Source organism: Poecilia reticulata, linkage group LG16 (genome assembly GCF_000633615.1).
Source record: "Poecilia reticulata strain Guanapo linkage group LG16, Guppy_female_1.0+MT, whole genome shotgun sequence".
In the NCBI taxonomy this organism is placed as follows: Eukaryota; Metazoa; Chordata; class Actinopteri; order Cyprinodontiformes; family Poeciliidae; genus Poecilia; species Poecilia reticulata.
The window spans coordinates 18,421,447-18,434,061 of record NC_024346.1 but is presented as its reverse complement, the minus strand read 5'-3'; the positions used below and the strand labels follow the sequence as shown (position 1 = coordinate 18,434,061).

The window sequence follows — 12,615 nt, the reverse complement described above, 5'->3', positions numbered from 1 at the left end:
AAATGAGGTCTGTGTGGAAAATGCTGTACAGGAAAACACTACATGAGCAATATCAGCAGCCTGTCATCCACTTCTGCGCTCTTGAACTTTTAAGTAACTTGAAGCATGGGTTTTGTGGACTAAAAGAATAAAGAAGATTAAGTTTTTCTTGCATTTTCATCATAAGTGTCACATGTGATTTTTATTTTCTGCTTAAATCCAGTACAACTGAAGGGTGATTAAAAAAATAGTCCCAAAGGTGTTTCAATGAGCCTTTTTATTGTAGTTGGTACATATATTTGTTGTGGGGACGGATACAACAGAAGCCTTGGTTTTAATACTATTTTTGTTTGAGGTGAGATGGCACAGGCTACAGTACATTTGGGCTAAAAGTAAGAAATATGAAGTGCAAGAAAATCAAAGGCTTTCAACTTGAAGTTGCCGGTTTAATTTGATCATTTTGTATAAAAAAAAAAAAAAAAAAAAGCAAAGTGCATCTATTGTGGAAGCTCGGAGAACCTTTCGTAGCACAAAAAAAAGGTTGAGTTTCTTAAAGCTAAGCATGCCTGAATTTTAACTATCACAATAACACTTTCAGCTTTTCCTGAATGTCTTCACACGGAGCGACAAAGACGAGCAAAAAAAAAAAAAAAATTAGTGAAATTACCACTTCTAAATAATTTCTATTTCTCATAATTGATAACTTGTCCAGTCTGGGTACGTTCACTTCCCGATGCATCCCAATAAATTATATCAAAAATAGAATTCAGTTATTTGTTTCTAGAAGTGCAACTTGTAGTATTCTATTACACACTGATCTATCATGTGAGCCATCTTGAGTTTTGCTTGAAGCTGATGAAAACCCAAAATCCAGTTTCACAAGAGTTTTGTTTCAAAATGGAGATCTCCATTAAAAATTTATTTCAGAAATCTGGGCTTTTCAAAATACTGCCGTGTATGCACTCCATGCTGATCAGAGCCTCTGCATCAGTTCAACATGGCATGGATGTGATCCTGAAGGCCAGGTTGAGTAAATTTCCTTCAGCTCATCTGCATTATTGGCTCTGATGGGTCTTATCTTCCTTTTGACAATACATAGATTCTCTATGGGGTTTATTATTGCAGGCCAGTGCCGGCCATATTGTGGTCATCAAAGCAGACGGAGGTGCTTTTGGCAGTGTGGGCAGGTATCAAGGTCTGCTGCTGGAAAATGAAATGGGCATCTCTGTAAAGCTTCTTGCAGAGGGAACCCTTAACGTTTCTAACATTTCCTGGTGGATCGTTAGCTTGCCGACTTAGGATTCAATGAAACACTGAAGCAGCACAAGTAAATGAGATGGGTTCCCAAATCTTCACTGACTGCCAACTTTACATTGGATCTCAACCAACTTGGACTTTTATTTTCAATTATAATGCAAAATGTACTTTCATCTATAAAGACGACTTTGAATGGGCAACAGCCCAGTCTTTTTCTCCTTACACATCTAATTGCTGTAAATCCTTATAGTAACATTTTGTCATGTAAATACATTTGCCTTAGAAATTCTAAGCTTTGTTGAAACTGAATATACTCACTCTAGTAATTGCAAAAAGATATGTACAGATCACAGAATGAGTTTTTGTACGCAAACATTTTACTTGACTTTAAAGTCTGGCTCAGTTTTGCATTTTCTTTAATAATGCGATGTATGTTTATGACAAATTTTGCTACTATCTTTTTCACATATGTGTTTATTCATAGTGTATTGTGCAAAAGCCTTGCGCCACTTCTAACTTTATAATATTGAACAGACATAAATATGTGCAATCCTTGGTAGAAAATTTACTTATTGGGGATTTGAAAAAATTTGACTCTTCGAGCTCAAAATACTGTATTTCCAAATACTTTGTCGTAATAAATTTTGCTGATCCAAGTTTTCATGCCACTACTTTTAGTAATAATGGAAAAACACAAACACCCGCCTTTATAAGCCACAGCAACAAAAGTTTTAGTGTTCTTAATGGACACTAGAATAAACTTTTGATGACGTACAGGAGTTTATATGCATCTGGTTATGATGGAGGAACAGAATAGCGAGCAGCTGAAGAGAAAAACACTGAACTGAGTGAGGAAATGCAGAATGTGGAGTTGAAGCGAATGGGAGTTAACAAAGCTGCTAGTCCCGCGTGTCACTTGGAATAAAAGAATTACACCACTGCTGCTTCCCTGCTTATGTTTGTTCCTTGGATGACAAAACTGAATTAATTATATGTTATACAGAATAAAATGCTGTGCTTTTGTTTTCGATTGCCTTGATAGCATCCAGTCTGTTAATGCGTCCAGCCGAACCTGCCAGCTGTGCTGTTGAAAGTTTATCTTGCTGGCATCTGACAAACCCTCCACAGTGAGTCAATCCAAACTATGTGCTAGTAAACAATTTTGCAGTCAGGATAAACGGGGTCCTTCTCTAGTGACATTTGACGTTTATGATTGCAATGTGCATTTTGAACAGTTCCAATACAATGAAAACATATTTTCTAAACATTTAGCCTTCTAGAAATTTATCAAAACTTAAAATATGCACGCACCTTTTTACTTTAGACTACTGTTATTACTTTGTGTTTTAAAAAAATTACATTAGACAGTTTCTTATTTAACATTATGTTACAAGCACTCTGCTTCTTTCACCCTGTGCAGTAACGTCTGTTCCTGTTGTGTGATTTCTAACCAGATATGCTTTCACTTCATTTCCATGGCAGGTTTGGTCTAAATGAGGAACTGCAAAGTAAATTTAATGAAAGCAAAACTTTCCTTTCTTTTATTGTTCATCTGCATTAAATATCTGTACAGATCTGTCAAATAGTTATTAGAGGAGCCATTTTGATGTTGCTTTTCATTGTCTTTTTTTTTTTTAAACAATTTGCATCTTTGAGAATTTTCATCTTTGTTTAGATTAACTGCTAAAACAATAATGCCTAAAAATGCACCAAGAAATCATCTAGTGTTTGAAAATGGACAATTGTTATATTGATTGTTCCTGATCACTGACCTGTCAGTAATAAACTCAAAAATCAGATCTTATGCCCAACAGTGAATGCACCAGACATACACAGTTACCCGGCTGCTGTAAAACAAAAAAACAAAACAAAAAACAAAACATTTGGTACAGATTACCTAGAAAAGGAAACTCAAAGCCATTTTCAGTATTGGTGAAATGTTTAAAAATAAAGTCAGAGGAAGCACAAAGATTTTATCCATTCAGACCGTGAGAGAGCAAAACTTTCAGCAGTTTACAGAAGGGCTGAGCGAAATGCAGAAAAGCTTTTCCAAATCGGACTGCTTTGGAACATACTGAACTCTGAAGTATTGACAGCTTTTTGGAAATTCATAGCTAAGATGAGAATCTAGGGAATTCAGGGAATACACAATGAGACGGCCTTTTTGGCATCCGTAGTCAGGATTTTTGAAGACAAAATATACAAAAAAGGGATGACTCCAGATTTTCACAGCAGTGTACTTAAAGACAAAAAAACCCAGAAATACTCAAATATCCTTTACAGGACAAAGTGACACCTTCTTTAATGTTAAACTACAGATTAGTTAGGCCAATTGTTACATCTCCTTCACCTTAATCGATCTGTATGTGCGCTAATTTTACACCAAGGCTAAATGGTACGACTCGGATGACGTACAACTTGAAGCTGTAGAAACTACATTATCTTCATAAAGATAAAAAAAAAAAAAAAGTTATTTTGCCATGATGGTTTTAAAAACATCGACTGATGAACATTAAAATAATTTTCTCATACACAAACTGCACATCTGTAGTAACAATATGTGATCACATGTCCCTGAAAGCGTCTTAATAAATAACTGTCTGCAAGGCACTGAAATGTGCAGCTCATAGTTTCTATAAAATACAACTCAACTTTAGAAAGAGCACTAACTGTTCCTGCCTCCCTTGAATACTTGCCAGCCTTTTAGTTTTTTATTTAAGAATTGATCCAACAATGCAACACTGAACATTTTGTTTCGTTATAATCTTCAAAAAAAAAATAAAAAATCTACACTAATAAATTCCTTCTTCACCTGTAAACTAATGCGCCTCTGCCTTGAATCTGTCCACTTCGGTCCCGTTAAAAACTGTGCTGCTGAATAGCTGGCACATTGACGAGCATATTGTCAAAGCCAAGATGTCAGAGTGGTTCATCAGTGTCAAGCATCTCACATTCCAACGATAGCCAACGTTTACATCCAGTGCAAATGTTCCTTTTTTTTTTTTTCTAGCACCTTTTCGGACCAAAATGAAATACAAAAATACCCCAGTAGTAAACAACAAAATAACCGTCTTCACTAAGCCATCTATTCAATAGATGAAATGTCATTTAGCTCCTCTATACGTTGTTCAACCCCCGGCAAAAAAGTCATTTTAAGGGTTCCGGTTCTGCTGCCACATTCAACCCTTTGGATCCAGGGAAGGCTGCAGGGATTGGAGCTCGTGCACTGGCAGCCTCAGGCGCACGCAAAACAAAGCAAAACCTCTGTGGGCACTTGGACGCGAGTCGCGTTTGAAGGATGACCGTGACAAAGCCTTGCGAAAGCAGCCGTTCTGTGATCATCCAGCAAAAGCCAAGCTTAGTGGTTTGAATGCAAAGCTGTTTTTCCTGCCCACAGGTTTAAGATTAAGATCTATCGCAGCGGTTTTCCCCTCTCTCTTGTGTCTACTCATCCCAGCTCGCTGTGGTGTGAGTGCCAAACTAGAGACGGGGAGGGGCGGAAGGGGGTTTCCAGTCTGGATCGGAAGTAGGGGGGGGCAGTGAAAGGGCCGACAGTCGTCTTAATGTCCAGCGCGATTGTGGTCTTCCTCACACCTGCAGCTCCGAGCCACCGGACAAGCCGAGAGCATTTGCCTCTTCTGTCGTCAAGCCGCTCTTCAGCGTCCTCCTTACTGTGTGTTCGAGAGGGAAAACCGACAATAATGAAAACAAAGGTAGCAGAAGCATTTCTTGTTTTTGATCATATTTGCGCACACAACACCCACATGATTTCCTGTTAAGTCGGGATCGTCTCCTTTCGCGAGGTAGCGTTCTCGGGCCGGGCCCCTGAGTGGCGGATCGAACGATCCTCTCCATGATCTCGTCGGCTGTGTCGTCTGTGCAGTTCACAGGGTCATCGCTGGTAGAACACCACGGAGCAAGACGTCCTGGAACAAATGCAGCTGAATCAAATGAAAACTAACATGCTATGCTGGAGCAAATGAGTTAGGGCAGTGTTTTTCAACCACTGTTCCGCGGCACACTAGTGTGCCGTGAGTGATCGTCAGGTGTGCCGTGGAAATTATTCAATTTCACTACGGTACCGTWTTTTCCGGACTAAAAGCTGCTACTTTTTTCCTTAACTTTGAACCATGCGGATTGTAGCCCGCTGTGGCTTTTCTGTGGATTTTTCTTCAACCACCAGGGGGCTCTCTACCAGGAAGTGGATCATTAGAAGTCATAATTGTAAATCAAAGAAGAACGGCTAATTTTTATTTAGAACAAGCACATGCTAGCAGCAGGCAAGACGGAGAAATGTTTTCAAACTCATATCATGCAGCTTTTAAGTTGAGGGYTGTCGATCTGGCACTACAGGARGGACATAGAGCCGCTGCAATTAAGCTCGGTGTGAACGGCGGTGTGAATGGTTCGGCTTTGGAGACGGAGTGCTGCGTCCAGCAGATTTATTAGGACGAGGCATTCTGCTGGGTCCTAATGGAAAACTGAGAGCAGCTTCCAGTTTTTATTTTATTTTATTTATTTATTTATTTTAATTGAGGGCGCTAGTATGGTGCGCTCTATAGTCCGAAAAATACTGTAATTGGTTTTAAAAGATTTTTTGAAAATGAATTGTCTGCAAATAATGCCATCTTCGAGTATCTGCTGTAGTAGTAGTAGCAGCGGCGTAATCATGTAATGTTCTTACCACTAGATGGCAGTAGGTACAGAGCATTTTACATTAAAACGAGAATTAGTGATGCATGAATGTTACAGGTAGCGGTGAGAGCACTGAATCTAGCAAGACTGTGATGACAGTGATAGAAAAGACAGTGAAGCTCAGCAGTAGTTGGAAAGAACATGAGTCCATTTCCCACAACATATCTGTGTGAAGTGAGCTTCTCCAGCCTGGCTACTATAAAAACTAAAAACMGAGAGAGACTGAGATGTTGAGGAAGAGCTTTGTCTTTCTTCAATTTCTGCCAGGAAATCAGATCTGTTTTCATCCAAACATGCACAGGTTTCACACCAGGTGGGTAAAATATACAGATATTGACATTTTGTACATGCACTCTTCATATTGTAACAGTGAATATGAAGTGAAATGTTTCCCAAATATTATTGCTTCTTTCAGAATAAGAATTATTTTCTGTATTCTGGCTAWAAGATGCTTRTGGATTAGTTTGTAAAACACTKTGACGTTTTCTACAACTTCTTTAAATTTAACACCACCGTGTTGTGGCTGTTCAGGTGTATTTTTGAAGTGGATATGTTAAGTGCAATTTGAAATAAATGTAAAATGTGATAATAAATTTTTGTGTTTATTTGATTCCTATTCAAGAGACTTTGATAAGAATGACTATATATATAGGCGGCTACAGAGTATCTTTATTTCCATTTTTAGTTGGTGGTGTGCCTCGGGATTTTTTCAATTAAAACAGTGTACCTTGGCTCAAAAAAGGTTGAAAAACACTGAGTTAGGGGATTGCAAGTTTCACGAATGAGATGGCTAAATCTTTAAATCACGTGTTCACAATGACATTTGCGGAAGCTCAACAGGGGAAAAAGCTAAGTTTGCTTCCCAATGAAAAGGAAGATCTGCTCCTTAAATAACCTCTTTAAACAGCGTCTCTCTGAACTGAGGCAGTTTGACCAGATTTGAATGAGGTTTTTTGAGTGCACTTTGGGAAAGATTTTCTAAATTTGCATGTTTTTGAGTAAACTACAATAGAAGCAAACATAGCTTTCTTAAAGTCTTGACCTATTTATTTAGATATGTATCAAAAATACTCCCTACCAAAGTAGCAAATGAAAAAGAGGCAAACATATCGTGGTGGGCTGATGGATTTGCTTAATTAAAAGCAGCTCAGGGTTGTTAAAAAAACAATAAAAATCATTCGGTCTATGTGTGAGGTTTGACTGATATTTTTGTCAATAATTTCTCTTACTGAATGTTTATGGCCGAGGAGGGAATAATTGTGACTTAATGCAAAAATAGATGTAAACTGCTTAATGTAATGAGCTTTGTGAATCCAGTGCAGAAACAAAGCAAATTGCAGTAGATTGGATTGATCTGTGTATTGATTTTTTTTATGGTAACAAACCTAGATCTTGTGGGAGTGACATGCATGTTACTGTTCAGCACAATGTTATGTTATTTATTTATTTATTTACTTTTGCACATTTAACTTTTTTTCTTTGAACTTTTAGGGATCTGAACACAAACCATAGACTGGATACCTTAGAAAATAAACACAGGCTTAGAAAAAACACAAAATAGAAGATTAATCATGATGTCAATATTACACAATTTTGAACATTTAGCTTGATTTTTCTTCTTTACTCAACAAGTTATGTGACCAGAGGATAATCAAAAGGGAAAATGTTTGAACTACTTGGACGATAAACATTTGATGATGTTCAGAAAATCATTCATCGTAACTCAGAACTGATGAGATTGCACGACGAGGTTAAGCTTATAATCTGTGTCCCTGTGCCATTGATGGTTTCATAAAAGCACACATTTATGAGTTATAAAGTCACGCTGCTTTCTGACTGACCTCTGAGGCTGCCTCCTCTGGTACGATTCCTTAGGCCGGGCACCGTGGATGTGCTGCTCTCTGCATCCGTCAGACCAGTTTTCAACATGGCCTTCATGTTTTCATGTTCCACTGCATCGTCAGCACCCTGGATCCCCCGAGACTGACTCTCCTGTGCGTCTGAGGAGGCCCCTCCAAATTTACCGCTCTGCAAGGGTTTAAGGAAAGAGGTGAAAACTTTAAACGTGCCTCTTTTCATAGCTTTTCCCAGACTGAAATAGGAGTTAGTTATTTCAAAGGCACACAATAATCTTTTCAATGTTTTGATTTCATAACTGTTTCTTTCAGCATGCTTTTGGATTCTGTACTTTTCCACCATTAAGTAAAAGTAACGGTTAGATTAGATTCACTCGGCATCATGTTTCTTATTCATGCTTTGTCAAAGTTAGTCCCTCTTAGTCTTACAAACAACTCATGACTTGTGTAGACCCTTTAAGTAAAACTGTTATTTAAAAATGTAGCTGTTAAATGTTAGTCCAAACAGATACACAGATACATACATACTGTAAGTACATTCCTACCTCACTGTCATCGTCATCCTCACTCTAATGAAAATAAAAAGCAAAATAAGTATTCGTAATACTAATTACGTCGTTCTGTAAACATGTAATTAGAATAATCAAAATATTCTGCCAAAAAAAATGTATTTGCTTTTATGTTAAATGCTTTATTGTAGATTTGGTATGAGGAATGTGTCTGCAGTCAATGTGATGTAAAACCCAACATCAAATGGTGCAACTACTATTTAGTACTAGTACCTTATATACTGTAGTATATTACAAAAGTAGATCACAAAGGGGCAATATTGTGCATTTTATAGCGTATTTTACGCTATAAAATCTACGCTATAAAATCTACGCTATAAAATCTACGCTATAAAATGGCACATAATGCAATTTTTTAAGCACAATTAAGTAATTATGTTACATTCAGTTTTTTATAAAAATGTTGTACACAACGACTTAAAACAAATTATACTTCATCATTTGATGCCTTGAAATTGGGCCTCTGTCTCTTTAAGAAGTTCCTGTTCTTTCCAACACTAGGCCTTCAGCACATCTGAACAGATACCTCTCCGTTATGCCGTTTACAACAGTTCTAAGGAGCATTGCACTGACAAGTAGTTTAAGTATGCCGAGCTCAGAGGATTTACAGTTCTTTTGCATTCATATATGGTTCCTCTAATAAAGAACCAGAGGGCCTTTTATTCTCTCTTAGGTATTTTAATCATTAAAACAACAAAAAAACAAAACAAAACAAATCTAATCTAACTCTGAATTGCCCAAAAGAAAACTAGAATCCATTTAGGAGAGCAAAAGCTAGATTTTAAAGTATACGGTTGATGTATTGTTGGGACGAATACAGAGAAACAAAAATATACAACGTTAGCCCAGATGATCTTGATCAGAATTTTAACTGTTCAGATTTTTTTCACATTTAAAATCCTGGCACTCCGGGCGATTTTAACATCTTTCATTGCATAAGATTTCACAAATAGATTTTCAGCCAAAACAGAAAAGTTTGTGTAACAGAGGGGCACATATGATGGAAGATCTTTAGGAATGTGGCTGAGGTGTGGCCCCTAGTTATTTCTCCTTGAGGGAGAGACACAGGTTTGAATTTTCACACCGTGATTAAATTAGGTGTCCTTTTCAAAGAAAAGGGTCCCTTTTCTGCAGCCCCCTCCATTAACAGCCGACTCTCTGGGGTCTCCGAGATTTGAATCGCACAGCGAGGCGTTTGCGCTGGCCCGTTGTCGGCCTGAAGCGGCTACAGAATGAGATCCATTCCACACGACTCCCTGATTGTTGTTACAGTAACTCATACAGTGTGAGCACGGAGAAAGCTGCGATGACGTCTTTGGGAATACAAAGCAGCCCTTCGGCCAGAAAACAAGCCAGATTTCACAAGATTGCAGATAAAACCACTGAAAATGGCTTGTTAACACCGTTTCATGGCACTGAGGAAGCACATACGAAACAAGAAGGGCGATGGAGCAATGAACAACGCTTACGTCTGTTATCATTTTCCCCCTGGTCTTGTTTCTTTCTCTGTGGTTGGCCCTCTTCTGTTTCTGTTGCAGCACGCGCTCTCTCGTTGTGCGGTACTCCAGGGCGAACTCACTCAGGATCTTGCTGAAGCGATGTATGCTAACCTCTCGTACGGCGTAGACAGGATGCCCCAGGAACAACAGAAAAGCGTGGAACCTACGGATTTGCGTGGATGACATAGATGTCCATTAATTGGGTGGTATTACAACACAAACTTTGATGCGTTTTATTGGTATGTTATGTGAAAGACCGACACAAAATATCTCATAAATGTGAAGTGGGTGGAAAATGAGAGCATTAATCATTAATCAGTAATCATCGTAACTATGAACACATTTTCACTGACAGTTGAAAACCTTTTCACATTTTTACATGTAAGAAAGTCTGAAAAATATGCATGGTATTATTAATTTATAATTAAAAGTGGAATAAAATACGATCTTCAGTATTCAGGCATACCTGTTGATTATTCTGCGATGCACTATTTTCAGAATTATAATTCTCTCTGCGCAGTCTTTAAGGAAGTCTGACATTTTCTGCTTCAACGCGGGTTTCATTTCATGTTTAGCGATGACTTTTAGGTGATCCCATGATGCTTTGCACCTGCGCTCCATCTGGACCAAATTGTCTTGAAGCTGGTCAAAATCCACCTGAGGAAAAAAAAAAACTGTTGAGGAGTCGTTTTAGTGGATATGACAGATATTAGAGAACATAATGAGTTTTTAACCTTCGTCAAGCGGGTGATGGCTCCTATTTCAGAGTAGAGGTCGGTGCTGTCTGGAAACTTTTCCACCACAATGGCGCAGGCGTGGTGTAACAGTGACTGCTTGTGAACCGTGTCCTTCACCTCCGGGACTTTTTCCAAATAACTCAGCTCAAAGCCTTTGGCCTACAGACCCATAAAGACACAAATAACACTGAGAATGTGGCTGGAATTAGTTTGGTGAAGTCGAGCACCAGATGGAAGTGAATTTCCCATCCGGCACAGCTAGAAAAATGGGGGCCGTTTGGAGATATGTAGATTAATTAGATTGTTAGTATCAAAAACCGCGATCTGCTTAAGGCCCGAGTGTTTGTTCTCTCTACACAACAAAGCAAAAACGGGTCCAGAATGCATCACGAAAGACATAATACCAACAGGATTTCCCTTGTTCTGCAGCCAGCTTTAAATGGCTTACTGCAAAAGTATAAATGCAGCCATTATTTACGGGAAACTTCTCGTTTTGATGTTGATGACTTATGTTTCCCCTTTTTGGATGTTTGCCTTCAGTGATCCCAGAGGCTCACACATGCAAAGTACTCCCACAGAGGCGCAGGTGGGCTCACAGGAACAAAGAAAAATCTCACTTTGTGACAAAGTGAGAGGGGAAAAAAACCCACAGAGTTCACACACAGGCAACCCAGATGAACATGAACTTCAAAAAAAAAAAAAAAAAAAAAGAATAAATAAATAAACAAATTACACAACTCTCCCTCCCCTTCTTCCTTCTCAGCAGATGGAGCCAGACTCAACAGAAGCTGCTTCAGTCAGGCAGTGAACTCATTCACACACACACACACACACGCACACACACGCGCATCCACGTGCGCGCACACGCACAGACACACACACGCACGCACATGCACGTGCGCGCACACGCACAAACACACACACACACCCACGCACACACACACCCCCACACACGCACACACACGCACGCACGCACACGCACGCACGCACACACACACACACACACGCACACACACGCACTCACGCACACCCACGCACACACACGCACACACACACACACTCCAGAGTTATTAATCCCAAAATAATGGGTTTGACTGAAAGTATATGGTAGGAATGTTAACTGAAATTGAGTATACAGAAGGACGACTAGAGAAACACTAGTATTATCAGAAGCATTCCTTGGATTGTTTTCCTTACGTTTGAGCCATTGAGGAAGTTCCCAATGGCCAGCAGGGTGGTGAGGATGTATCTGAGGGTCTTGTTTTTCTCAAGTTGGTCCATTCCTTCCTTTAGGTCCTGCAATGGCTCTGCCACTTCCTAAAAATGCAGGAAAAATAAATTCACGAGAGTACGAAAAGAACTTACAGCGCTAACATACAGAAAGAAAGAAAGAAAGAAACAAAGAAAGAAACAAAGGAGGACGCAAAGGAAACCTGCATATCATCCAGGTTGCGACAGAAAAATGCCGCGTGTCTTAGAGAGAAAAACCTAAATTTGTTCAGCTGAATGCCTGTTTCATCTGCCCCGGATTAGGGGGAGCAGGAATGTGTCCGACCTTCTCAATAAGCTCGTAGTCCATCTTGAAGGCCCACAGCTGCAGGCGCGCTGACAGCTCCGTGATGGAGGAGAGGGTGAGCAGGAACTGCTCGGCGCTGCCCAGAGGAACGTCAGGGTTCATCAGCTGAGCCTCCTGGATCCTCTGCTTCTCCTCCTCTGTGGGGATCATCGTGAGGATTTTCTAGTGCAGAGGAGACGTTCAAACTTATGCAAAATTTGTCTCTTGTCTGTCTGGATGAAATCTTGGCATGACATGTCAGAGGAGTCGGTGGAAAACATTGATTCTGATATTTCTTAAAGCCGTTTCCTGCTTTCCCACTGAACTTTTGCCCCTGCTTTTGTTTTCTTACTGCAAATACCTCCAGAGGGGAAAAAAAAAAGATGGAGATGAATCTTCCTGTCTCCTACAAATGAACTCAGGTTATGTAATACCAAAAGTATGAGGTCTCTGTTACCTGCGACTGTA

General features: G+C 39.4%; 1 protein-coding gene across 4 annotated transcripts in view; it reads right to left on the bottom strand.

Annotated features, from left to right (window-relative positions):
* Positions 1 to 238: 238 nt before the first annotated feature.
* Positions 239 to 12,615, bottom strand: part of fhod3b (formin homology 2 domain containing 3b) — a 104,263-nt gene continuing 91,886 nt past the window's right edge. For all 4 annotated transcript variants that reach the window (XM_008432463.2, XM_017309596.1, XM_017309598.1 and 1 more), the window contains 8 exons: positions 12,148 to 12,330; positions 11,790 to 11,909; positions 10,590 to 10,751; positions 10,322 to 10,512; positions 9,826 to 10,018; positions 7,773 to 7,959; positions 5,001 to 5,162; positions 239 to 4,907 (listed from right to left, as the gene is read on the bottom strand). In XM_008432463.2, coding sequence (XP_008430685.1) covers positions 4,825 to 4,907; positions 5,001 to 5,162; positions 7,773 to 7,959; positions 9,826 to 10,018; positions 10,322 to 10,512; positions 10,590 to 10,751; positions 11,790 to 11,909; positions 12,148 to 12,330 — 1,281 coding nt within the window. In that variant the 3' untranslated portion in view covers positions 239 to 4,824. The remainder of the gene's footprint in view (positions 4,908 to 5,000; positions 5,163 to 7,772; positions 7,960 to 9,825; positions 10,019 to 10,321; positions 10,513 to 10,589; positions 10,752 to 11,789; positions 11,910 to 12,147; positions 12,331 to 12,615) is intronic.